General features: G+C 41.9%; 1 protein-coding gene across 2 annotated transcripts in view; it reads right to left on the bottom strand.

The window, feature by feature from the left end:
- The window catches only part of LOC126191336 (E3 ubiquitin-protein ligase RNF103-like), a 428,517-nt gene that overhangs the window by 382,770 nt on the left and 20,766 nt on the right, over positions 1-24,981 (bottom strand). For both annotated transcript variants that reach the window (XR_007538339.1, XM_049932174.1), the window contains 2 exons: positions 20,746-21,001; positions 3,711-3,822 (listed from right to left, as the gene is read on the bottom strand). Coding sequence is in view for 1 of the 2 variants with exons in the window: in XM_049932174.1 (XP_049788131.1) it covers positions 3,711-3,822; positions 20,746-21,001 (368 nt within the window). In the remaining variant the exon portion in view is untranslated. The remainder of the gene's footprint in view (positions 1-3,710; positions 3,823-20,745; positions 21,002-24,981) is intronic.

Raw genomic sequence — 24,981 nt, forward strand, 5'->3', positions numbered from 1 at the left:
CACAGCATAATGTACGGAAATCAATAACTGTCTTTGTGAATCACATCTTGATGGGTGTCACTGTTACAGCTGTAGGTTATTCTGTGGAAGAAATTTCAGGTTTTGAACTTATCGGTCAATGTTCCGCAATCCCAAACATTAAAAACTTTAACAGTGACGGTGTTCCCTTGATAGGATGACTAGTTTAATTAACGCTTGCTGGAATACTTTAAATGCTTCTCTCAACCATGGACCTTGTTGTTGGTGGGAAGGCTTGCGTACCTCAGCGATAGAGATAGCCATACCATAGATGCAACCACAACAGAAGGATATCTGTTCAGAGGCCACACAAATGTGTGGTCCCTGAAGAGCTTTTTCGGGTGGCTGAAGGGGCAACAGTCTGGATGACTGACCTGGCCTTGTAACATCAACCAAAACGACCTTGCTGTGCTAATACTGTGAAAGGCTGAAAACAAGAAGAAACTGTCATAATTTTTCCTGAGGGCATGCAGCTCTACTGTATGGTTGAATGATGATGGCATCCCCTTGGGTAAAATATTCTGGAGGTAAAACAGTCCCCCTTCAAATCTCTGAGCGGGGACTACTCATGAGGATGTTGTCATCAGGCAAAACTAAACTGGCATTCTACAGATCGGAGCATGAAATAATACCTTAATCGGACAGGTAGGTTAGAAATTTAAAAAGGGGAATGGATAGAGTAAAATTAGATATAGTGAAGCTCAGTGGCAGGAGGAACAGGACATCTGGTCAGGTGAATACAGGGTTACAAATACAAAATCAAATAGGAGTAATGCAGGAGTAGGTACAGTGATGAATAAGGAAATAGAAATACATGTAAGCTACTATAAACAGCATAGTGAATGTATTATTGTAGCCAAGATAGACACAAAGCCAACACTAATAACAGTAGTCCAAATTTATATGCCACCTATCTCCACAGGTGATGGAAGAGATTGAAGAAATGTATGATGAGATAAAAGAAATTATTCACATACTTAAGAGAGATGAAAATTTAAGTGAAGAGGGAGTGGAATTCAGTAATAGGAAAAGGAAAACAAGGAAAAATAGTAAGTGAATATGGACTGGTGGGAAACAAATAAAAGGACAACCCACTTGGTAGAATTTGTCACACAGTATAATATAATCGTTTCTAACACTTGGTTTAAGAAACATGAAAGACGGCTGTTTATCTGAAAGAGACCTGGAGACACCAAAAGGTTTCAGATTGATTATATAATGGTAAGACAGAGATTTCAGTACCAGGTTTTAAACTGTAAGACACTTCAGGGGCAGATGTGGACTCTGGCCACAATTTATTGGTTATGAACTGTAGATTAAAACTGAAGAAATTGCAAAATGTAGGAAATTAAGGAGACAGGACCTGGGTAAGTTGAAAGAAAAAAAGGTTGCTGAGAGTTTCAGAGGAAGCATTAGGCAACAGTTGACTAGAACAGGGGAAAGAAATACAGCAGAAGATGAATGGGTAGCTTTAAGGGATGAAATAGTGAAGGCAGCACAGGGTCAAATAAGTAAAAAGACATGCCCTACTAGAAATCCTTGGATAATGCAAGAGATACTGAATTTAACTGATGAAAGGAAAAAATATAAAAATGCAACAAGTGAAGCAGGCGAAATGTCTAAAACAGGAGATTGACAGTAGTACAATATGGCTAACCAGGAATGTAAGGATATAAAAGCATATATCACTAGAGAAAAAGTAGCTACCACCTACAGCAAAATTAAAGAGCCTTTTGGAGAAAAGAGAAGCAACTGCATGAATATCAAGAGCTCAGATGGAAAACCTGTCGTAAGTAAAGACGGGAAATCTAAAAGGTGGAAGAGTATATATAGAGTCTATACAAGGGAGATTAACTTGAGGACAATATTATAGAGATGGAGAGGACAGAATAGAAGATGAGATGGGAGATATGATACTGTTAGAAGAATGTAACAGAGCACTGGTAAACCTAAACAGAAACAAGGCTCCAGGAGTAGATAACATTCCATCGGAACTACTAATAGCATTGGGAGAAACACCCATGGCAAAACTCTTCCATATGGTGAGCGAGATGTATGAGACAGGCAAAATACCCTCACACTTCAAGAAGAATATAATAATTCGAATTGCAGAGAAAGGAGGTGCTGACCAGTGTGAATATTACTGAACTATCACTTTAATAAGTCAAAGTTGTAAAATACTAAAATGAATTCTTTACAGAAGAGTAGAAAAATTGGTACAAGTCGACCTCAGGGAAGATCAGTTTGGATTCAAGAGAAGAGGAGGAACATGCGAGGCAATACTGACCCTATGAATTATGCTAGAAGATAGGTTAAGGAAAGGCAAACCTACATTTATAGCATATGTAGACTTAGAGAAAGATTTCAACAATGTTGCCTGGAATACTCTCTTCAAAATTCTGAAGGCAGCAGTGGTAAAATACAAGGGAGTGCAAAGTTTTTTACAATTTGTACAGAAACCACACAGCAGTCATGAGGGTCGACTCGCATGAAAGCAAAGCTGTGGATGAGAAGGGAGTGAGGCAGGGTTGTAGCCTATCTCTGATGTTATTTAATCTGTACACTGAGGAATCAGTAAAGGGAAGGAAAGATTTGGAGTAGGAACTAAAGTCCAGGCATAAGAAATAAAAACTCTGGTGTTTGCCAATGACATTGTTGTTCTGTCAGAGAGAGCATAAAACTTGGAAGAGCTGCTGAATGGAATGGACAGTGTGGAATGTAGGGAATGGACAGGGTGGAATGTAGTCTAATTAAATCAGGTAATGCTGAGGGAATTAGGGTAGGAGATGAGACACTTGAAGTAGTAGACGCGTTTTGCTACTTGGGCAGCAAAACAACTGATGATGGCCGAAGCATACCGAATATAAAATATAGACTGGCAATGGCAAGAAAAGCATTTCTGAAGAATATAAATCTAACAACTAATATTGATTTAAGTGCCAGAAAGTCTTTTGTGAAGGTATTCGTCTGGATTGTAGCCATGTATGGAAGCAAAAAATGTGGATGATAAACAATCTAGACAAGAAGATTTTGATGTGGTGCTACAGAAGAATGCTGAAGACTGAGTGGGTAGATCACATAACTAATGAGGAAGTACTGAATAGAACTGGGAAGAAAAGAAATTTGGGACACAAACTAACTAGAAGGAGGGATTACACTTATTCTGAGGCATCAAGGGACCACCAATTTTGTACCAGAGGGAAGTGGGGGGGGGGGGGGGTAAGGGAAGGGAGGGGGGGGAACGGGTAAAAACCAGAGAGGAGGGCAAAGAGATGAATATAGTAAACAGATGCACAAAGACGTAGGTTGCGGTAGTTATTCAGAGATGAAGAGGCTTGCACAGGATAATAACATGCTATTCTTTTCAAAGATTCATTTAATATATGCATAATTTCACACTGAAAAAAAAGTATGTGTAGCTTAAGTAATTGAAGTAAGGTTTTATAAAAAGGTTTTCCTTTCAGTTAAATATGAATTTCAAATAAATTACTCCACTGTTTGGTTTTTTGTTTACACCTCTGTTAAAATGGAGAAAAAAAAATATTCATGAAATAAATTTTTGGACAAATTAATTCACTTAATATAATGACATATTCCATGAACATGTGTTGTCGTTATAGTTTGCGAATAGAATAAAAAGCAATATTACAATTTTAAAAGTGAAGAAATGTCATAACAAAAATATATCTTACCTGTGGTCTTGTTGAAGTGAAAGTACGAAGAATTACTCTATCTTTAGGCCTTGACCCCTTTGGTAGAGCCAGGAGTAGAAGAGGCTGATCCCATCCTTTACTGCCACATAGCCTACAGAAAAAAAAAAAAAAAAAACTTTTTTTTCTCCCAAACACACTTTGATTTCAGAATCCAAGGTGATTAAATGAGATACATTCTAAAATGAAATAGCTTTTATTTTTTAAATAATAATGTGTTCTTGTAATTTATGAAGATAAATACAATTATCATTTAATGTCCTGCACTCTTCCGAAATATTTGTGAGAACTTTCTGTGTGACAGAGCATTCATTTGTCTAGTCTTTCATTCATTCAGTCATAGTGTAAAAAAAAAAAGGTAAACTATCACCATATCTCTATACCAGTTAAATTTAATCAAGTAGATTAGAAAGAAATCTGCTACCTTTAAATAAGCTGCTGTGTCCTACAACACAAAATCAAACAATGGAAAATCCATGATGGAATGTAATAAAATTATGAAAAGGATAGTTGCTACTCACCATATAGCAGAGATGCTGAGTCACTGGTAGGTACAACAAAAATCCTGTCAGAAAGGGAGCTTTCGGCCAACATGGCCTTCATTTAAAATAGACAACATACACGCTCACATTCATGCAAACGCAACTCACACACACATGGCCACAATCTCTGGCTGGCTTCAGCTGCCAGAGACTGTGGTCAAGTGTGTCTGAGCTGCATGAGTGTGTGTGTGTGTGTGTGTGTGTGTGTGTGTGTGTGTGTGTGTGTGTGTGTTTATTTTTGACAAGAGTCCTGCTGGCTGAAAGTTCACTTTCCCACAGCCTTTTTGTTGTGCCTTATGCGAGTCAGCATCTCTGCTATATGGTGAGTAGCAACTATACTTTTCACAATATTGCTGCTGTGTCCTCTGTTATAACGAATAGGTAACAGTAACTTCACATTGATTACAGTGGTATTTTTCAAAGAAAATATTTACCTACACCTGTAAATACTGAGTCCTATTTACAGTGCATTACTATTCATGATCCAGTGGGAGTTCGCTGAACAGCATCTCACCAGGCTATGTAATGCCACTCTGGACTCTAGTCAAAGATCAAAGTCTATGTGAATATTATCTTTGTATCTTGTACTGTGACTGAGTAGATAACAGTTCAGTTAAAAAACTTTTTTTTGTCAGCAACCTAAAGTACTAAGGAATAAATGTTTGGAGAAGTGAGTATAAGAAAGCCACGAGCCTTAAAAAGGCTTACTGCAAGATGCAAAATGTAAGATTATCTACTTTCTAGGGAGGGACAACATGCAAGATAAGCAACACATCTGCTTTTAGCTCAACAAAATGAACGGTGCTCATAAGGTCAAAACACACTGAACTGAGCTTTTTGATTAGTTTATCTGCAGGATGGGAAAAATGAAACTGGCCCAAAAAATATTTTTAAGTCTGACATGAAACTGATCCTTTTTAAAGTACAGGAGCACTGCCTATTACAGCAAATGCTGCAAATCATGATTTGGGTACACTAATCGGTTGTATCACATGTCTGTACATGTGCATTTCCCATGTGTTCTGTATGTGTACTCTGCTGTGTCGTCATGTTCAAGTGAGTCAGTGAGAGAAGCGGGCTTGAGGGGACATGGCTTAGCTACAGCCTGTGTGGAAGTGTTTATACAAGAGTTTAAGATGTGAAATATTCCTTGAAAACCTCCAGAAAGGGCTTAAATACAAAACTTAGTGGTAAAATAGTCGAAAAAGGGCTCTGCAGTGAATAAAAGCTGTAACTACCTGAAAAGCATTTGAACACTAGAAAACATTGCTTGACTGAAGGACAGCCCAGAATGAAGTCCAACAAAAGTTCAATGCTGTTTATGTGTACAAGTGAAAACAGAGATCATCATGTCAAAATATTATCATAAAGTACCTGAATCTTTATCCTTACAAATTTACTGTTCTGCACAAATTAAAGTCCCCAGACCAAATTTTGCATATAAAGTTGTTATTGAGGTGTCTGAGTGATGTGAAATCAGAACTTTCGGATCTTCAGTTTTAATTTCCTCGTATGAAGACTGGTTCAGCCTATAACGGGTGTGAAGTCACAGAACATGTACTTCTGTTCATCAGAAAATCTCCATCAGTACTTCTGAAGAGCTGTTGCACAATTTCAAGATTGGTACTTAGTGCACAATGTCTGGTGTCCGCATCATATGATTCTTTAACCAAACTGTTAACACTAACCAGTACATCCAGAAACTGTTTAATCCATATATGGATCAACTCACAGATTATGAATGACCGTATACATACTTTTAGCAAGACAAATTGTCATGAGTGGATGAGGTGCTCGGTGAGGAGAGGACAATAAACAGAGTCCATGTAATGTATTGGGCAAATTGAATGGTCAAGTGTACTCAAATAGTCTGCACACACTGGAGTAGCTGCAGCAGAACACCGAAAACCCTATTGATGTTACCCTTCAGGCAGAACTGCAGCACACTTCAATAAATTGAGCACAGCACTGCATCAACATCAAAAATCACCATTTATGTCATCCTCCGAGATGTTCGTTAACAAGGGCCAATCCTGGATTAATTTTATTGTAAATGTTTTCTGTGGCAGTTTTACTTTGCCCATCCTGTACATGTTGAATTCATTTTAACTGGACAACAAGTATTCTTATACAATGTGTTTCATTTAATGTATTACCATTAATGCCTTCTTTCTGGTGCCACCAGGTCATTAGTCCATAATTGAAATTGCATAATATGAGTGTGTGTTAGATTAAGACAAACTCTTGACCTAGCAGCACTATTAGAAGGGGCAGTCATGAAGTTTTAATTATCACGTTGAAAGAAATAAAATCATGTATTTCTTCTTTTTATTTATTTATTTCTTTTTTAAAGATACTACAGGAGCCCAAACAAAATGATGCAACTACATGGTAAAGTGGTGTTTCATGTGGTAATTTCATTTCTGGTAGCAATGGAAATATTGCAGCTGCGTCAGCCCAATACAGAAGACTTCCTTACTGACCTGGATTGACCTGACACAGCAGAAACATTTCTGCTACTTCCAAAATCAAGTTCTTGCACAATTAGTTGAGCGACTTTACTTTTTTGAGGTAATAATTAAAACTTTATGACTACCCCATGGGCTTGTTTGGCTATCGTCTGAGCTGCATCTGCTAATGTTCATTTTAGACACTGAATTGGTATGCTTTTGCCACTGGACGTCAGTTATGTAGGATTCGAACAACAGCACACCTAGTTCTTATCTTTGTGAGACCCCTTCCTGTCACACTTTCCCATTCTCACATTAGCTTCACTTATGTGTTAGAGCCTGATAATGTGATTCTCTGCTTTTCATTATTAAATTAAGACCAGTATATGCAAGAGTAATCTCATTAATGCCACAATATTATAAGGCTGCGTATAGAACTAAGTGAAGTGGTACAGTGCTTAGGACACTGGATTAGTGTTCAGGAGAGCTGTGGTTCAAATCCTTTTTTAAGCATCCAGATTTAGGTTTTTTATGGTTTCCTTAATTTGCCTACAGCAAATGCCAGGGTGCTTCCTTTGAACAGACAGGGCCGATCTTCCTCGGTATCCTTCCTCCAATATGAACTTCTGCTCTGTCTCTAATGACCTCATCATTAATGGGACATTAAACCCTAATCTTTATTTTTCCTTTCCAAGTAGATATTTGTGTCCTCACAAAAAGGCTTTGGCTAAGTCACAGAATAAACCAACAGGATAATTTTTCTTGTTTAGCTCTGCCTGGTCTTCATTTGTGAGTTCTCTGTGGAGAATCTTTTACAAAACTCAAACTATGAGGCAGTATGCAAGTTCTCCGCAGAAGAATAAATTAATATTTTATGACAAGCTGCTTTCTCAAACACTTTTGAAAAGACTGGAAGGAGAGAAATATGTCTGTAATTAGAGGTGGTTAGTTTATCTCCTTTTTTATAGAAAGAAGGGAGATTTAGTGTTTAATATCCTATCAACAAGGTCATTTCACGAGACAGAGCACAAGCTCGAGGTATGGGAGGAAATTAGCCATGCCCTTTACACAGGAACAATTCCAACATTTGCCTTGAGTAATTTAGGGGTATCATGGAAAATATAATCTGAAAGGCTGGATGGGAATTCAAACCATCATTCTCCTCAATGCGAGACTAGTGTGCTAACTACTGTGTTACCTTGGTTGGTTCCATTTTTATACTTGGGTGTTGCAACACCATGTTTAAATCTGTCGGGGAAACATGTCTGAAGTCAACGATGATTACAAAGATGGCTCAAGGGTCATCTATCAAGTCACCACAATATTTTAATATTCTGATAAAAACACCATCATAAACAGCAGAACTACTGCTTTTTAGTGCTCTTATAAATTTTCTAATCTCCTTGTTATTTGTGTTTTTTAAAACTTATTTCTGTTAGTGGTACATGAAGTGTCCACACTAATAAAAACAATGCCTCTGTATCTTATTGTTTCTATGTGGATGCAGTGTTGTTTGGTGGCATCATAAGGCCAATGATTTGAAAGTGACCATTTATGCCTGAGCTATTTTCTAGGGACTCAGTTTAATTTGGTCCATACTTGTTTGCTTATCGTGTGATAACACTCCAAATAATTAACAGTACTGATTATTCATTTGGAAGTTAATTACAGGATTTAACAGGAATTCTGTTCACTTTATTGTCATCTAATTGTGTTCCGGAGATGCAACTGCTTTTGATACATTTATAATTAAGTGAAACTAACTGGCAGATGTATTTCAGTTTTCACTGAAGATTATTTGAATACAAAGGCGCATGTCTGAGCTTCATGTCATCATTACTAATTCTGACATCTGTACAGCTCACAAGAATCCAGTGTCAGTATTTATGTAACTAACGATTCCCTTTTTTGGAAGTTACGTTCTTGAACTACAGTACACCTGCAGTAATGACCAATTGCCTAATTATCCTTCCTAGCATGACTAAATACATTACAATTCACTGTTCCCAAACCATTAATATGTGTTATATTGCCAACCTTTAAATTACTGAAAGTTCCGTACTAATTTGGCATTCTCAAGTTGCTTCTGTTTAACAGGATTGCAAAGAGAGGTACACCCTATGCTCCCACCCAACACCAAGCTCTGATTGTTAGCTAAAAAGTATGAACAAGTGTGTACAGTCTTGGAAGTAATCCACTGTAAATCTCGAGAGACAGCACAGCCAGTAAAAATTATTTATTTTGGGGAGGCTGGAGATATCAGAGAGAGAAAGAATCCAGTTGGAGTCCTATTCAGGTTGAAACACTCCTCACACACTGTTCCTCAAGACTTTGGTTTTGTTCAGGTCTGTCATGGTGCTATCTTGCCTTCATAGTAACTTAGTAATTTGCCTGTTGAATCAAAGCTGGTGTTACATATCCCTCACAATCTTGAAGAGAAGATAACTTACATGTAAACATTCTTGAATTTTTGTTGTTGATTCTAAAATTTTCGGCCCCTTATACTAAAGTCTGATGCTGGCTGTTCATGTAATCAGCAAGCTGTTTCTTGTCCTATTTTCTAACCAGGAATATTTTCCTACCTTTCTTAACATACAACCAAAGCCTATAGTCAATGATACGGTAAACACTATAAGGCACTTACTCCTTACTCTGTAATAACTAATTTTTAAATCTGGGGTCTGTTTTTCTCCACAAGACATGTAACATAATCCTGCTTGCTAGCTAACCACTCAATGTAACTTTCATATGAAACATTTATTACAATATCACATGAAACCCTGGCCCTGCTGCAGCTGGTAAAGTCAACTATTTTCTCTATTATCTTAATGTTATTGATAAATTTATGCACTACATTCTTTGAGGCTTCCCCAATATATCCTGTTATTACAGTATATGAGGTAAGTTTCTAGACTTCTTTGATCCACATTTGATTTTTACCTTAACTCAATTATTTAAGATTTGGAACTGTAAATAGCTTCACTACGAACACTCTAGTTCTTTATCCCACTGAAAACACTGCCACCAATGGAATATACACATATATTCCATATAGAATTTAAGTATTTTGGCACTATTCACTTCTTGTTTCATAGAATTTAAGTATTTTGGTACTATTCACTTCTTGTTTCAGCTAAGTGTTTTAACTTGGACACACAATACAACCAAGAAAGTTGGTAGTTTATTCGGTTGTGGCATGTACGCCACCGCCATAGCATACATTGATCACAGTAAGATGACAAGGCAACAGTACACAAGAAGTAATAACATGATAACTGAACACAAGCGTAGTGCAGCAAGGTTTAAATAGGCACTCGCCCGTGGCGGGCTCATCGGTAGTTCGCAGTATTGCTCTTTCATGGTGTATTCTTGCGGATGCCTTGCTAATACAGGCAGCTTTCAAATGTGTGCACATTACTTCATTCGGCTTCCCTTGGGGAACACGTCGGACTCTTGAGATGTTTTTGCAGTCTTCCTTAGTGAGGCTCTGACAAGTGATGTACTGATACTGGGGCATATGGTTGGAAGTACTTGGGGCACAGGCAGCATTGCAGTCCACCTTGTGCCAACCCACAAAGTAGGACCGGTGACAATAGCATGAGCCCCACGTCCACATCAGGTCCAGGGCCTGGTGGTGGTGTTTCCACCACAGTTGGTGGCTGAGGGAGGTATTTTTATGGGCACACAACTACAGCGGTCATTAGCGCCCAGACTAAGTTAGGAATGCAACGCGAGGCACAAGGCTAAAACAGCGACTTAAAGGGACAACACTATAAAAGACATATTGACAGGCATAGGATTTAAAAAAAAAGCAGCATAATCAAATGTCCTTAGACAGGTTTGTCAAGTGGATAAAACGAAGAACGCGAGCAGCTGCTCCTGGGTCATCCGCTAAAATGGCATCCACAGTACATGGCAGGCCAACATCAACACGCAGTGTATTAAAATTCGGACAGGACGTTAAAATGTGGCGTACCATCAGCGATTGCCCACATGGGCAGAACGGCGCCGGCGCAGCCGTCAGCAGATGCCGACGGCTGAACCGGCAGTGTCCAATTCGTAACCTGGCCAAAACAACCTCCTCCCGCCGAGAAGGGCGTGAAGAGGTCGTCCAAGCCATGGGAAGAGGTTTCAAGGCCCGAAGCTTGTTGTCCGTATGTGCAGCCCAATCGGCATGCCACAGCGATAAAATGTGCTGACAAATGACCCTGCTACAATCTGATGAAGGGACACAACAAGAAGCTGTCCGAGGCTGGAGGACCGCAGCCTTGGCCGCAGCATCTGCAGCTTCGTTCCCAAGGATACCGACATGGCCAGGAACCCACATAAAGGTAACTGGAGAACCATCATCCGCCAGCTGCTGAAGAGAGCGTTGAATCCGGTGCACGAAAGGGTGAACCGGATATGGATAACTGAGGCTCTGGATGGCGCTCAGGGAATCGGAGCAGATGACATAAGCAGAATGTCGGCTGTGGCAGACGTAAGGAACAGCCTGGTAGACGGCAAATAGCTCAGCTGTGAAGACCGAACAATGGCCATGGAGCGGTATTTGAAACTGTGTGCCCCGACAATAAAAGAACACCAGACACCGTCATTGGTCTTAGAGCCATCTGTATAAATGAAGATCATATTAATGAACTTCGAACGAAGTTCGACAAAATGGGAGCGGTATACCGAAGCGGGGGTAACCTCCTTTGGGAGCGAGCTGAGGGCAAAGTGAACGCGAACGTAAGCCTGGAGCCAAGGTGGTGTTTGGCTCTCGCCCACTCTAAAGGTTGCAGGGAGTGAAAAATCAAGGTGCTGAAGGAGGCGACGAAAGCGAACTCCAGGGGGTAGCAGGGCACAGACATACAACCCGTATTGACGGTTGAGAGAGTTGTCAAAAAAGGAACGATAAGACAGGTGGTCGCGCATTGACAATAGCCGACAGGCATACCGACAAAGCAGTATATCGCGGCGGTAGGTTAGTGGCAATTCACGGGCTTCAGCATGAAGACTCTCGACGGGACTAGTACAGAACGCTCCGATCGCAAGACGTAAACCCCGATGTTGTATAGAGTTAAGGCAGCGTAAGATGGAGGGCTGTGCAGAGGAGTATACGAAGCTCCCATAATCCAGCTTTGAGCGGACGATTGATCGATATAGGCGAAGTAGGACGGTTCAATCTGCTCCCCACGACATACCACTGAGAACATGGAGGACATTAGAGAATGGGCACAACAGGCAGCCAAATATGACACATATGGAGACCAGCTAAGTTTCCTGTCAAATGTAAGACCTAAAAACTTTGTTGTCTCTACGAATGGGAGAGCAACGAGACCGAGTCGTAAGGGCGGTGGGAGAAACTCTTTGTAGCGCCAGAAGTTAATACAGACCGTCTTCTCGGCAGAGAAACGGAAGCCATTGACGACACTCCTGGAGTAAAGAAGGTCGAGACAACGCTGAAGACAGCGCTCCAGGAAACATGTACACTGTGCGCTGCAAAAGATGGTAAAATTGTCCACGAAAAGGGAGCCTGATACATCAGCTGGGAGGCAATCCATTATTGGATTGATCGCTATGGCGAAGAGAGCGACGCTCAAAACAGAGCCCTGTGGCACCCCATTCTCCTGGCGAAAGGCGTCGGACAGAACAGAACCCACTTGTACCCTGAACTGTCAATCCATTAAAAAGGCATAAATAAAAAAGGGAGGCGACCGCGAAGGCCCCATGTATGCATGGTGCGGAGATTGCCCGCCCTCCAACAGGTGTCGTAAGCCTTCTCCAAATCAAAGAACACAGCCGCAGTCGGGCACTTCTGCAAGAAGTTATTCATAATGAAGGTCGACAAGGTAACCAGATGGTCAACAGCAGAGTGGCACCTACGAAATCCACATTGTACATTGGTAAGTAGTCGTCGTCGAGATTCGTGCAGCCAAACCAAACGAGAGTTAACCATTCGCTCCATCACCTTACAGACACAGCTGGTAAGCGAGATGGGTCGATAACTGGAAGGCAAGTGCTTGTGCTTCCCCGTCTTAGGAATCAGGACAACAATAGACTCGCGCCAGCATGTGGGAACATGACCCTCAATCCAGATGCGATTGTAAGTACGAAGAAGAAAACCTTTACCTGCAGGAGAAAGGTTCTTCAGCATCTGAATATGAATAGAATCAGGCCCTGGAGCAGAGGACCGTGACCGGGCAAGTGCATTTTCAAGTTCTCGCATGGTGAATGGGGCATTATAACTTTCACGAGACATCCTCATGGGCCACAAGGACGTCATTTGTGACCGTCAAGTCAGAATCTGGTGAGTGGACCTTAGTACCACAGAGCCGGCGCAGGCTACTCCAGACAACAGAAGAAGGAGTAAAACTGTTGAAGGTGCTTGTGAAAGCAGCCCAGCTGGCTTTCTTGTTGTCTTTAATAACACGACACTGCGCACGTAATCGTTTATAATTTATACAATTCGCCACCGTAGGGTGGCGTTTAAGGGTGCGTAAAGCAAGTCAACGAGCACGTGAAGAGTCTCTACATGCTGCGGTCCACCAGGGGACCGGTACGCGACGTGGAGAAGAAGTAGTGTGAGGGGTGGCATATTCAGCAGCAATGAGAATGACTTCCGTGAGGTGTGCGACCTGACTATCGCAGCTTGCGAAGTTTTGATCCTGAAAGGTTGTCCTCGAAGAGAAGAGCCCCCAGTCTGCTTTGGAGATGTTCCAACTAGATGAGCACGGAGAGGGGGTAATACGTATCAGAAAGTGCGTACCACTCAAACCGGCGTGCAAGTTGGGTAGTACACATAGAGAGGTCTAAATGGGAATAGGTGTGAGATGTGTCCCAAAAGAAAAGTAGGGGCGCCAGTATTGAGGCAGACAAGATTGAGGTGGTTGAAAAGGTCTGCTAACAGAGAGCCCCTCGGGCAGGATGCTGGAGAGCCCCAAAGGGGATGGTGGGCATTGAGGTCTCCAGTTAACAAAAATGGTGCAGGTAGCTGAGCATCATGTCTGCCACGGTAACGGCAGACGACGATGGAGTGTAAACGGTACAAATGGAAAATGTAAAAGTGGGGAGAGTAATTCAGACGGCAACTGCCTGCAGGCCGGTGTGCAATGTGATGGGATTGTAGTAAATATCATCCCAGACCAGCAACATAACCACTCCATGAGCCGGAATACCTGCCACAGGGGGTAGGTCAAAATGCACAGAAGCATAGTGTGCTAAGTCAATTTGATCGCATTGGCGTAGCTTCGTTACCTGGAGAGCTACAACGAGCGGACAGTGCAAGTGGAGCAGCAACTTTAAGTCCTCTCGGTTGGAGTGAATGCCGCGAATATTCCAATGAAGAAGTGCCATCGTGAGAAGAAAAAGGAAGAGCAAGAAGGGGTCACCTCAAAGGCTGCTGAGGGCCTGGCTTCGAGCGAGCACTGCCGCTGCTATCAATAGGCGAAGAGTCATCGTCCATTGGTTCGACAGGTTCGTCGGCCATCTTGTTAAGATGATTGGGAGGGGGAGCTTCCTCCGCCGTTGAACGGCCAGATGTTTGGCTACCAGCGGTGCGGCCAGGCAAAACGGATGACGGCCTGGGGCGGCAACCGCTGGGTGGCGCAGGAGAAGAAACGCGCCGTGGCGGAGAAGGAGAACTGTGCTTCCTATGAGCCTTCTTGGAAGGTTGTTTAGTGGAAGTACTGGTCGATGGCTGGGAGTTTGAGGTACGTAGGAAGTATGCCCGGGATGGTTCCTTCTTGAAGGCCCGTGCATCTGACTTCTGGGTCTTCGTCTTGGCAGAAGCTGATGAAGGTGCTTGTGTCTTAGGGGTGACGGGGGGGAGAGGAAACGTTGACTGGGCGATCTTAACACTGGCCGTCGGACAACCATAGTGCTGAAGGTCAGATCGCATGTCTGTGTCGCCACCTCCCTGGTAGTCCAAGGAGAGGCGAGGACAGTACTGTATTTCCCCGCTGGGAGCAGTTTGGGCTTCCTACTAGCAAATAGCTTGCGAGCAGCCAAGGTGGACAGTTTCTCTTTGACCCGAATTTCCTGTATACAGCATTCATCCTTGTAGATGGGACAGTCGTGGGAGGACGCTGCATGGTCACCCTGAGAGTTCACACAATGAGGAGATGGAGGTGGACAGTCACCCTCATGGGCATCCCTGCCACAAGTGACACATATTAGCCGCATTAGAACAAGACTGGCGAGTGTGATTAAAACGCTGGCACTGGTAGCAGCGCGTAGGTGTTGGGACATAGGGGCGAACAGAAATAACCTTGTAGCCCGCTTTGATGCGCAACGTCAGCTGAACACTATCAAAGGTCAAGAAAAGTGTCCGGGTCGGTACAAGGTCATTGTTGACCTGTTTCATGACCCTATGGACAGCCGTCACGCCCTGCTCAGCGAGGAAAGACTGAATCTCCTCATCAGTCAATCCGTCGAGTGATCTAGTATATACCACACCACGTGACGAATTCAAAGTGCGGTGAGCCTCCACCCGGACAGGGAACGTGTACAGGAGTGTGGCCCGAAGCAGTTTTTGTGCCTGAAAGGCGCTCTCAGTTTCTAATAACAAGATACCGTTACGCATCCTGGTACAAGACTTGACAGACAGGCTATGGCATCCACGCCCTTCTAGATAACGAAAGGGTTAACAGAGGAAAAATCCTTTCTGTCCTCAGATCGAGAAATGAAGAGGAACTTTGGGGCAGGCGTAGTACTTTTGTCACTGGTGGCTGGTCAAGTTTCCGTTTTTGGGCAAAAGTCGAGAGAGGAGAAGAAGAAGAAGAAGAGAAATCCATAGCGGAGGAATCCCCCATGATTGTCAGCGTCTCCGATGGTGCGCTCCTTCCTTGTGGGGACCCTCTCAGAGGGCACTCCCGCCTTAGGTGAATATTTACACCTCATGTCACACCTCCAGATAAACGGACGGAGGGACCAATCGGCATGGTTGGACGGTGTCAGCTCAGCCAATCACCCCTCCCTGGGCCTGGCCTTTACCAGGGGGTACGAGCGTGCCTTACTTGCTACCCAGGGCGGGGAATTACGCGTTACCCCGTCACCGGCTACGCGTGCGAACGCGTGGGTCGGCCCTCAGGCACGCGCATGGAGGAAAGAAGAGGAGGAAAAAAAAGGGAGAGAGGGAGAGAGAGGACAGACTGTCTCAAACGCCGAGGCGGAGACCAGAGGGTGGACAAGAAGGCAAGGAGAAGAAGGCAAGGGAAAAAGTAAGGAAGACAGTAAGAGGGAGAAGGACAAAGAAAGGAACCAAACAAAGGAAGGAAGAAACCAGAATAAGTGAAAAACCAAAATGACCACAAATATAAGTCGTGGAACTGTCCCTTGAGGGGGAGGGACTCCTTTTAGTCGCCTCTTACAACAGACAGGAATACCCCTGGACCCACAGGGGGAGGCTGAGGGAGGTGGAGGAGGTAGCTCTGGTGTGGACAGCAGCTGCATTGGTACTGGTTGTGGTACTGAAGAAGCTGCAGGTGATGGGGGATCCCTTGTATGTCTTGGCAGTGACCTAGCCACATCAGACTGGAATGACAACGTCAGAGTGCCAGCTGGGCCAGTCCAGTTGTCAAGCACAGGAGCATATGGTCTTAATGACATGCACAGTGGCGTTCCTCCATACAGATGTCGCAGAGATGGCGGCCATGGCATCAAGAGATGATGGCGGGAATCCATTTTGGGCAATGACCAAGCCCGCATGCCCAGACAGCCACCCAGGGCCAGAAACGGGACAATGGCTGCAAGGGTTGGCATCCCTGCCCGAACCACAGCAGATGCAGAAGCAGCCAGGGTTGACACTTGTGGGGCTGTTGTTGCCGAACGGCGTGAACTGCTAGGAAGACAGAAATTGGTCCAAGGCAATGTCAGATGGGGACTAAGTCATTAGTTTTCCATTTTTGTTAGGTTCTAACTAACCTTTCAGTCTCATTGTTGGACTGTGGGTGGAAGGATGGGGCAAAAATGTGGTGAATCCCACAGGCGTTGCAGAAGAAGACAAACACTGGTGACAAAAACTGAGGGTCATTATCAGAAACCAATAGTGCCGGAAGTCATTCAATGGAAAAAAATTTCCAACATGGCTCCCAGAAGCTGAAGGGTTAAACAGCAAAACTAACGGCTTGTGACCCATGATAAGGAATTTTGCATCATACTGGAAAACATGAAAATTCTTTAAGGCATTAACAATGGGGCGAGGGCTTATTTGTCTATTTGTGAATATCTAGTCTGAGCCAAATTAAGTGTCTTCGACATGTATGCTGTAGGCTGCTCAGAGCCACCACAATATTTATGAGCTAACACCGCCCCAAGACTATGCTGGGATGAATCTGTTGCTAACACTAAATGTTGACCTGGTTGGTAAGTTACGAGACAAGGTGCAGACTCTAAACACAGTCTTCAGTTGGGAAAAGCCATTTCACATGCTGGTGACCAGTGAAAAAGACACCCCCTTATGCAACAAGGCTTGTGACGGTTGTGCAACAGATGCCATCCTCTGCAAAAACAGACTATAATAAGCAATCTTATCTAAAAAAGAACCCTGGAGATCCTTAACCGACTTAGGATGCAGAAGAGCCATAATAGCAGAGAGATTCTGATGAAGGGGTTTGACACCAGCACTAGATACCTCAAACCCATGATAAACAAAAGAAGGCTGAAAGAAGTGGCATTCTTCCAAATTGCATTTTAAGCTGGTGGCTTGTAACACTGAAAAGGTCGTACATAAGTTGTTGAGATGTTCAGCAGTGGAGCAGCTAGAGACCACAATATCATCAAGATAATTGGCACAATCAGGCACAGACCTCATGAGTTGTTTGAGAAACTGTTGAAATATCACCAGTACACTGCCAGCACCAAACAGTAACCGCAAGTATTGATACAAGCCAAAAAGTGTGTTAAAGACCAAAAGCCGCTGACAGTCAGCATCAATGTGAAACTGCAATTATGCATTGGAGAGGTCAATTTTTGAAAAATACTGAACACCCGTGAGCTTAGCAAAAAGTTCATCAGGGCGCAGCAAGGGATATGTGACAATGATACATTGAACATTGACAGAAACTCTGAAATCACTGCAAAGGCGTAACCATCCCGACAGCTTCTTGAGAATGACTAAGGGGGTAAGCCATTCACTGGATACAATCAGTTGGATGACCCTGAAGACCACGAGGTGGTGAAGCTCTGCCTTGATTTGGTCACGGAACACCATTGGCACCGGGTGATCCCAAAAGAATCTGGGTCTGGCTGAAGGTTTCATGGTGATGAGGGCTTTGAAATTATTGGCACAACCCAAGGCCACAGAAAACAGGGAGGAAAATTCAGAGCATAAAGAGTCAAGCTGTGTATAACACACTTGATCAGAGACGAGACTGACTTCATCGGAAATAGTAAATCCAAAAAGGTTAAAGATGTCCAAACCAGACAAATTTTCAGTGTGTGCATTGTTTACCACCAGAAAAGTCAGTGGATGAACCACCAATTTATATATGACTGGGCCTGAGAAACTACCTAATATCGGACTACTTTGTTTATTTAGGTGACTAATGCATGTGACACTGGCACTAAAGGGGGAGATCACAAGTCCCTGTACTTTTGCAATTTGAGTAATGACATGGCAGCATCAATGTTGATTGCATGTGTAGAACCTTCTGATAAACCTTGACATCAATAAAAAGCTTATTGTGTGCAACGGAGATTGCCGACACACAACTGACATCCCTTTCAGTGACTGCAATATGCTGTTGAAATTTTGTGTTACAAACTGTAGCAATGTGGCCTGTTTTGTCGCACTGAACTGCCCACCACTTAGGACAATCTGTGTCATCACAAGTGACAAAACACAATGGACAAGAGGGAAGCATGGAGTGCTCACGTTGTTGTTCATTACTGGGGCTTGCTGCTGCAGCAAGTTGGACTGGCTGCCGTGATGTTTTGCTCGCACGCAGACCGCTGTGGACTGTCCAACAAATGGTGGTGGTGAGGAGCTAATTTAACTTTTGTAACCTCACATCATGATTAATTTCAAAACCTGCAGCCATCAAAACTTCAAAAAACTGTGCAATGTTTTCACATTGAAGGGCCCACTCGTGAACTCATGATCGGTGACCAACTGAATGATAGCATCACAAACCATCTGGTCAGCATACGACTCCTTATGCACATCAGGGACAATGTGACAACGATGGCTTGAACCATGAAGCTCAGCTGTCTGAGTTCCATAGGAATGTTCCAGTTTTTTGTGACACCAATAGAACTCGACTCAAGTGGCAATGATGTGCAACCATTTACAGTAGTATTTTGATAGCAGGTCACACATGCTATTAAAAGAAAGTGAAGACTGACCCTGCTGGGTGGCCAGTTGGCAAAGTAGTTCAAAAATGGCTCTGAGCACTATGGGACTCAACATCTTAGGTCATAAGTCCCCTAGAACTTAGAACTACTTAAACCTAACTAACCTAAGGACATCACACACACCCATGCCCGAGGCAGGATTCGAACCTGCGACCGTAGCAGTCCCGCGGTTCCGGACTGCAGCGCCAGAACCGCTAGACCACCGCGGCCGGCGGCAAAGTAGTTGATAGATGCAAGATGATAACCAAGAAAAAAAAAAAGAAATCATGGCTTAAGCTAACACCAGTCAATCCAAATGCATGAAAATGCTACCACAACCTTTTTTGTAGGCTTCCCATTCTTCGTCAGATTCATCATAAGCCAGAAACAACAAGCGATAAATGACTTGGGTAGCAATGTGCAAAACAGGAGGTGCGACGGGCGATGTAGATTGAGATGGACCCAAACTGGCCGAAAAAGAGGCAAGCATTTGCAATACCTGGGTTTGATTATGTTGCACTGTGGCTAACACCACCTGCTGTGACAGAGATGCTACAATGTCGCAGTTACCCCTTGCTGATCAACCAACCTGAATAAAAACTCGTCAGTAGCACCATCAGACATCGTAGATGCAACAGTGGACCAACCAGAGACCGAATGCATGCAGAACAATCCCACACTCTTCATCACTTGTGTTGTAACTTTGACACACGACACAACCAAGAATGTTAATACAACTTTATTAAACTGTGGAATGTATACCAATCACCATAACATTTACTGAACACAATAAGATAGGGCAAAAGTATGCAAGCAGTAATAACATGATAACTGAGTGCGAGCATAGCATCACAGGATTTAAATAGGCAGTCGCCCAGGGTGGGCTCTATCAGAAGTTCACAGTATTGCTCTTCTGTGGCGCACTCTCACGGATGACACACTGCTAATTTGCGTGGATTTCAAGTGTGTGCACAACTTTCAGTTCACAGTATTTTGTGGGCATTAGTGATTCTGCCAAGATAGATTAACTTATCTGGGGTGCCCCTGGAATTAACTAATACCATATCACTGTTTCTCTTTCTGAGCTGCAAGAATGAATGTTACTTTCTGAAATTAATGAAGATGATTTTTTCATCTTCTCTGAGAATGCCATGAATTGGTGATTGGACCAGCATTCAAATACTGATAAATGCATTTGGTCATCACTGAACTATCAATTAATTGTACTATCCACTCACACCAAATTTAACAATTTGAAGATTCAATCTGTCACTTGGTTTCCTCCCATACCTTGACAGAAACTCTGTTGTTATGCTGGTGAACTATCATATCTAGAAAAAAAGGATGTAATGGATAGTGCAACTTAAACTCGGCAACAGAGATGTTAGTGACATGCCACTTACATTACACTGCAGCAGACTATGAACAACTGCGACATATTCATGATGTGCTAGTCTCTTGGATATATAGGTACAAAAGATAAAAAAATTGGTTTCTCCATGTGTCTCCCAGAACCATTTACGTCCCCCCATAGTAACAGAGCTATTTTATTACTGAGATTTGTTAACAGCTATTCCCTTCCCCTCTTAGTTTGCACTTGTACTGTAACTGTATGTCAGGTGGAGGATTAGACGCCGAGCTAGTTGGATCAGTTTGATAGGTTATAGTCTATTTCTTCCAAGTATGGGTCCTCCTTAATTAAGTATTACTTACCTCCGGTCAAGGCGACAGTCAAAGACTCCAGTGCGAATAGCAAAGGGTGCCAGATGTGACCTGACAACATGCCAGCTGAGGTCATCCAGGAGAGGTTCACCATCAGCTGGCACAACTTGAACAAGCCACACACTATCTTTAGTATCTTCTACCTGCTCATAAAAATGTGCTCCACCAGAAAAGCGTGCAGGCTGTTCTAGCACAATTCGAGAATCTGGTCCACTCAAATGTTCCACCTCTCCATGTGTCACTTCCGCTACAAGGAAAAGAGAATATATAAAAATTTAATCAACTATTTTCATAAGTGTGTGTGTGTGTGTGTGTGTGTGTGTGTGTGTGTGTGTGTGTGTGTGTCAAAACTTAAGATAGATTAATATTGATAATCACAAGCAGGAATGCACTATGATTACTATGTCTTTGTTCACAAATAAATTAATGTTTAGTTGCTCCTGTTAGAGAGTATTTTTTATTCCAACAGCAACTTTTCAGTGGGCAGCAGGCATGTAACAGCTGTGACTAATTTAACTGGAAAGGTAAGTTTCTAGCCTTATTTTATTTTAAATGGAACATAAAAGTGTTCCATTTAGAAATTGCATACAAATAGTTTTCAGACAATCAACAGCAATGAGATGGATTGAAACAAATTTACCCTTCAACACAAAAAACAAGAGCATCTAAAATCCCCTGTGTTTAGGCATAGCGTATTGCAACCAGTTTGCCCTAAGTACTGCATGCTAACAATTACTTACAGCTGGATTAAACAAAAAGCAACTTCTAACCTGAAGACAGATGATAACTTAATTCTGACATAATGGCAACAAGAAAATGTATGACGACAGTTTTTTCAAGTTTCGTTACAAGCAGATTACTATTCTTCACTTTCAGCCAGTCAATCCACTCACCTCCAAGGATGTTTACCTGGGACAATTGTGTGTACTGGAATGACACAATGTACAACAGTGCATGAACACTTATAATAAGATTTTGCTTCAGCACATGTCAGACTTTAAAATCCTCCAACATGTATATATGTCGTCGTCATTTCACATTGTACAGAGCTTTGCACTTGTCTGATGTTACTGTATTTCTATAGCGCACAGGTCTATTTTTGATGATGACATTTATACATGTTAGAGGATTTTGAATTCTGACAGATACTGAAGTAAAATCTTTCCAAGTACTAGTACCACTTGAAAATGGCTCAAAGGGCAAAATCTTAATAGTGAAATAAATAATTTCCATGATCAACAGCAAATATTATGCCCTTTAAAAAATAAAATTTCATTCAAGTTCACATGTGCAAAGTGTCAATGCAATATGGTACATTCAACATGAAAAACAAACTGCAAGGATTCAGAAGATAACACAATAGAATCCTCAAATATGCCTCTGCTTAGCCATGTCAGTACCAAAGATATAGTGCACTTTCGAAATAGAAAGTTCTAATGATTTAAAAATGAGCTATGGGGCACAATATTTCTGGCACTCCAGTAAATCTAAAACTAACCTCTATATTGTAGGTGCCAAGAGTTGCAATCTATTCAAACTGTGGTCAACAGTTTCCATATATTCTACACTTAACTTCACACAGTCAGGCTCCACAAATTTCTTACGGATTTTAATGCTTACAGACAGCTAAGAAAAATACATTCAACAGACAAATGGAATGCAGATAGTTGTGAATAGGCTGTGTTAAATGTCTCACTATAACAAACTTACAGGTTTTCACAATGTGGCCATTCCATCAGCACATCCAGTCCAGAGTAATAATCATACACTGTTATAAAATTATGATGTTTGTCCACAACATTACACGCAGTAAAGGAAAATTCAGTTAAGAAAACTAATAAATTATAAAATAAATGTATAGTACCGTTGATATTACAGTCTCTTACTTTTGTGTCTACTGGTGATATTGCACATTTTGCTTCCTGATGGTAAGTATAGGTCAGAAATTCTGTCACAATTTATTAGAAATAGAGTTAAAACATACATTTGGAGTGCACAGATTCTTTTTAAGTAATAAGGCTAAAATAATTCCCATTCTCTTAAAAAGCCTATGGAGGTTTTTATCGCAATCTTGGCATGAAACATAAGTACCTGTTACAACCATTTCTAAAAGTGCACTAATCACTACGTGGCTTCTTGTTCAGTGACCGCTTTACAGTCCCCCAATCGCTAACACAATTTTTTAAATAGTGGGAAAGAGAAAGCAGTCAGAGATACGTCTAAAGGCGGAGAATTACTTTTGTTGGATGGGGGAGGGGGGGTAAATAGCAGTACAGGTACAGGGACCTTTTTGTTTTATTCTTTTTCTTTCTGGAATAGTGGACACTCAGAACTATGATGTCTGAAATGTGTGTTAAAAGATGATGTTGCTCACTAGATATGTTAATTAATTGAAGGCAAATAAAAAAGTAAAGTAATTAGCGACAGCAGCACTTGAATCTATTCAGTGATTTAATCTACATGTACATCGACACCTATACTCTGCAAACCACCATGAAGCGCTTGGCAGAGGGTATGCCGCAGTGTACCAGTTACTAGGGTTTCTTCCCATTCTATTCACGTATGGAGCATAGAAAGAATGACTGACTGAATGCCTCAGTGCATGCTGTAATTAGAATAATCTTATTGTCATGATCCCTATGTGAGTGACATGTAGAGCATTGTAGTATATTCCTAGAGTAATCATTTAAAGCTGGTTCTCGAAACTTTGTGAATAGACTTTCTCAGGATAGGTTAAGTCTGTTTAAAGGGTCTGTCGTTCAGTTTCTCAGTATCTCTGTGACACTCTCCCATGGATCAAACAAACCTGTGACCATTCGTTTTGTGCTATGTATAAGTTTCATATCCCCTGTTAGTCCTATATGGTACGGGTCCCACACACTTGAGCAATATTCTAGAACCAGTCGCAGAAGTGATTTGCAAGCAATCTCCTTTGCAGACTGATTGCACTTCTACAGTATTCTACCAATAAACCCAAGTCTCCCGCCTCCTTTACTCATGTGAACATTCCATTTCACACACCTACAGTTTGTTACACCCAGGTAGTTGTACATGTTGGCCAATTCCAACAGTGACTCATTGATATCATGGTTAGGATGCCATGGTTTTTTTTTTTCACTTTGCGAAGTGCACAACTGTACATTTCTGAACATTTAAAGCAAGTTGCCAATCTTTGCTGCATCAACAGCAAGAAATCTGAGGTTACTACTACTACTACTACTACTACTACAACTACTACTGTTTACAAGGCCATGAACAGCAAGGGTCCCTACACACTTCACAATGCTGCATCCTCCATACCAAAAGTCCTCAATCCAGTCACAAATTACTTGATACACCATATGATTGTACTTTTGACAATAAGTGTAGGTGTGGTACTGAGTCAAATGCTTTTTGGAAACCAAGAAATACTGCATCTCCCTTTCTTAAAAGTCTCACACCCAGTTTAGAAATTTACTCAACACATACAAGGAAGATAGAATGTATCACACCATAGTGCACATAAGGACGAACACCACAGACATTTGCTGATAAGTATCCATTCTTCACCAAAATATGCAGTCTATTACATATAAAGTACACCAGCTTAAACTGAATAACAGTCACTGAGCAGCACAGTGGTATTCATTACACAGCACTGGTGCAGAAACACTGAAATTCAGCACATAGTGCTATTGTCATATGAAACAGCAAGTTGCTGGTGTAGAACTATTTTAAAGGGTGGGACAATATCTATATAAGAAGTGGCACACATTTTAAAACTAGAAATGATCACAATGACTGAAGGTAAAAACTTAATTGATGAATCTCGACATTCATAAAAAGTTAATCTTTCTGTGCATATATTGCTCACCCAGTAGTAAAGTGAATACTTTTCTCAACAAATTACTGAAGTCCTAGGAAGATTCTCAGCCCCCAAAACTACAATAATAATGTGTGGAAATGCAAACATAAATGCAGCTGTTCAGGGTGATATTAATAGTTACTACAGAAACATTTTGAACACTTTTGGCATGGCACAAATGGTAAACACTCCTATCAGGGTGTCGAAAAGCTCAGTATCACTCTTAAGCCATGTACTCACAAATCTTGACAGGGAAAATTCTATATATAAAAGATATTGGCCTCTTCGATCATTACTATCATACAACTAAGCTAAAGTCAACTTACCATAAAGATGGCATGTAGAGTAGCAGACAGGCACAATAAAAAGATTGTTACATGTTC

This window comes from Schistocerca cancellata, chromosome 1 (assembly GCF_023864275.1).
Source record: "Schistocerca cancellata isolate TAMUIC-IGC-003103 chromosome 1, iqSchCanc2.1, whole genome shotgun sequence".
NCBI classification, from domain to species: Eukaryota; Metazoa; Arthropoda; class Insecta; order Orthoptera; family Acrididae; genus Schistocerca; species Schistocerca cancellata.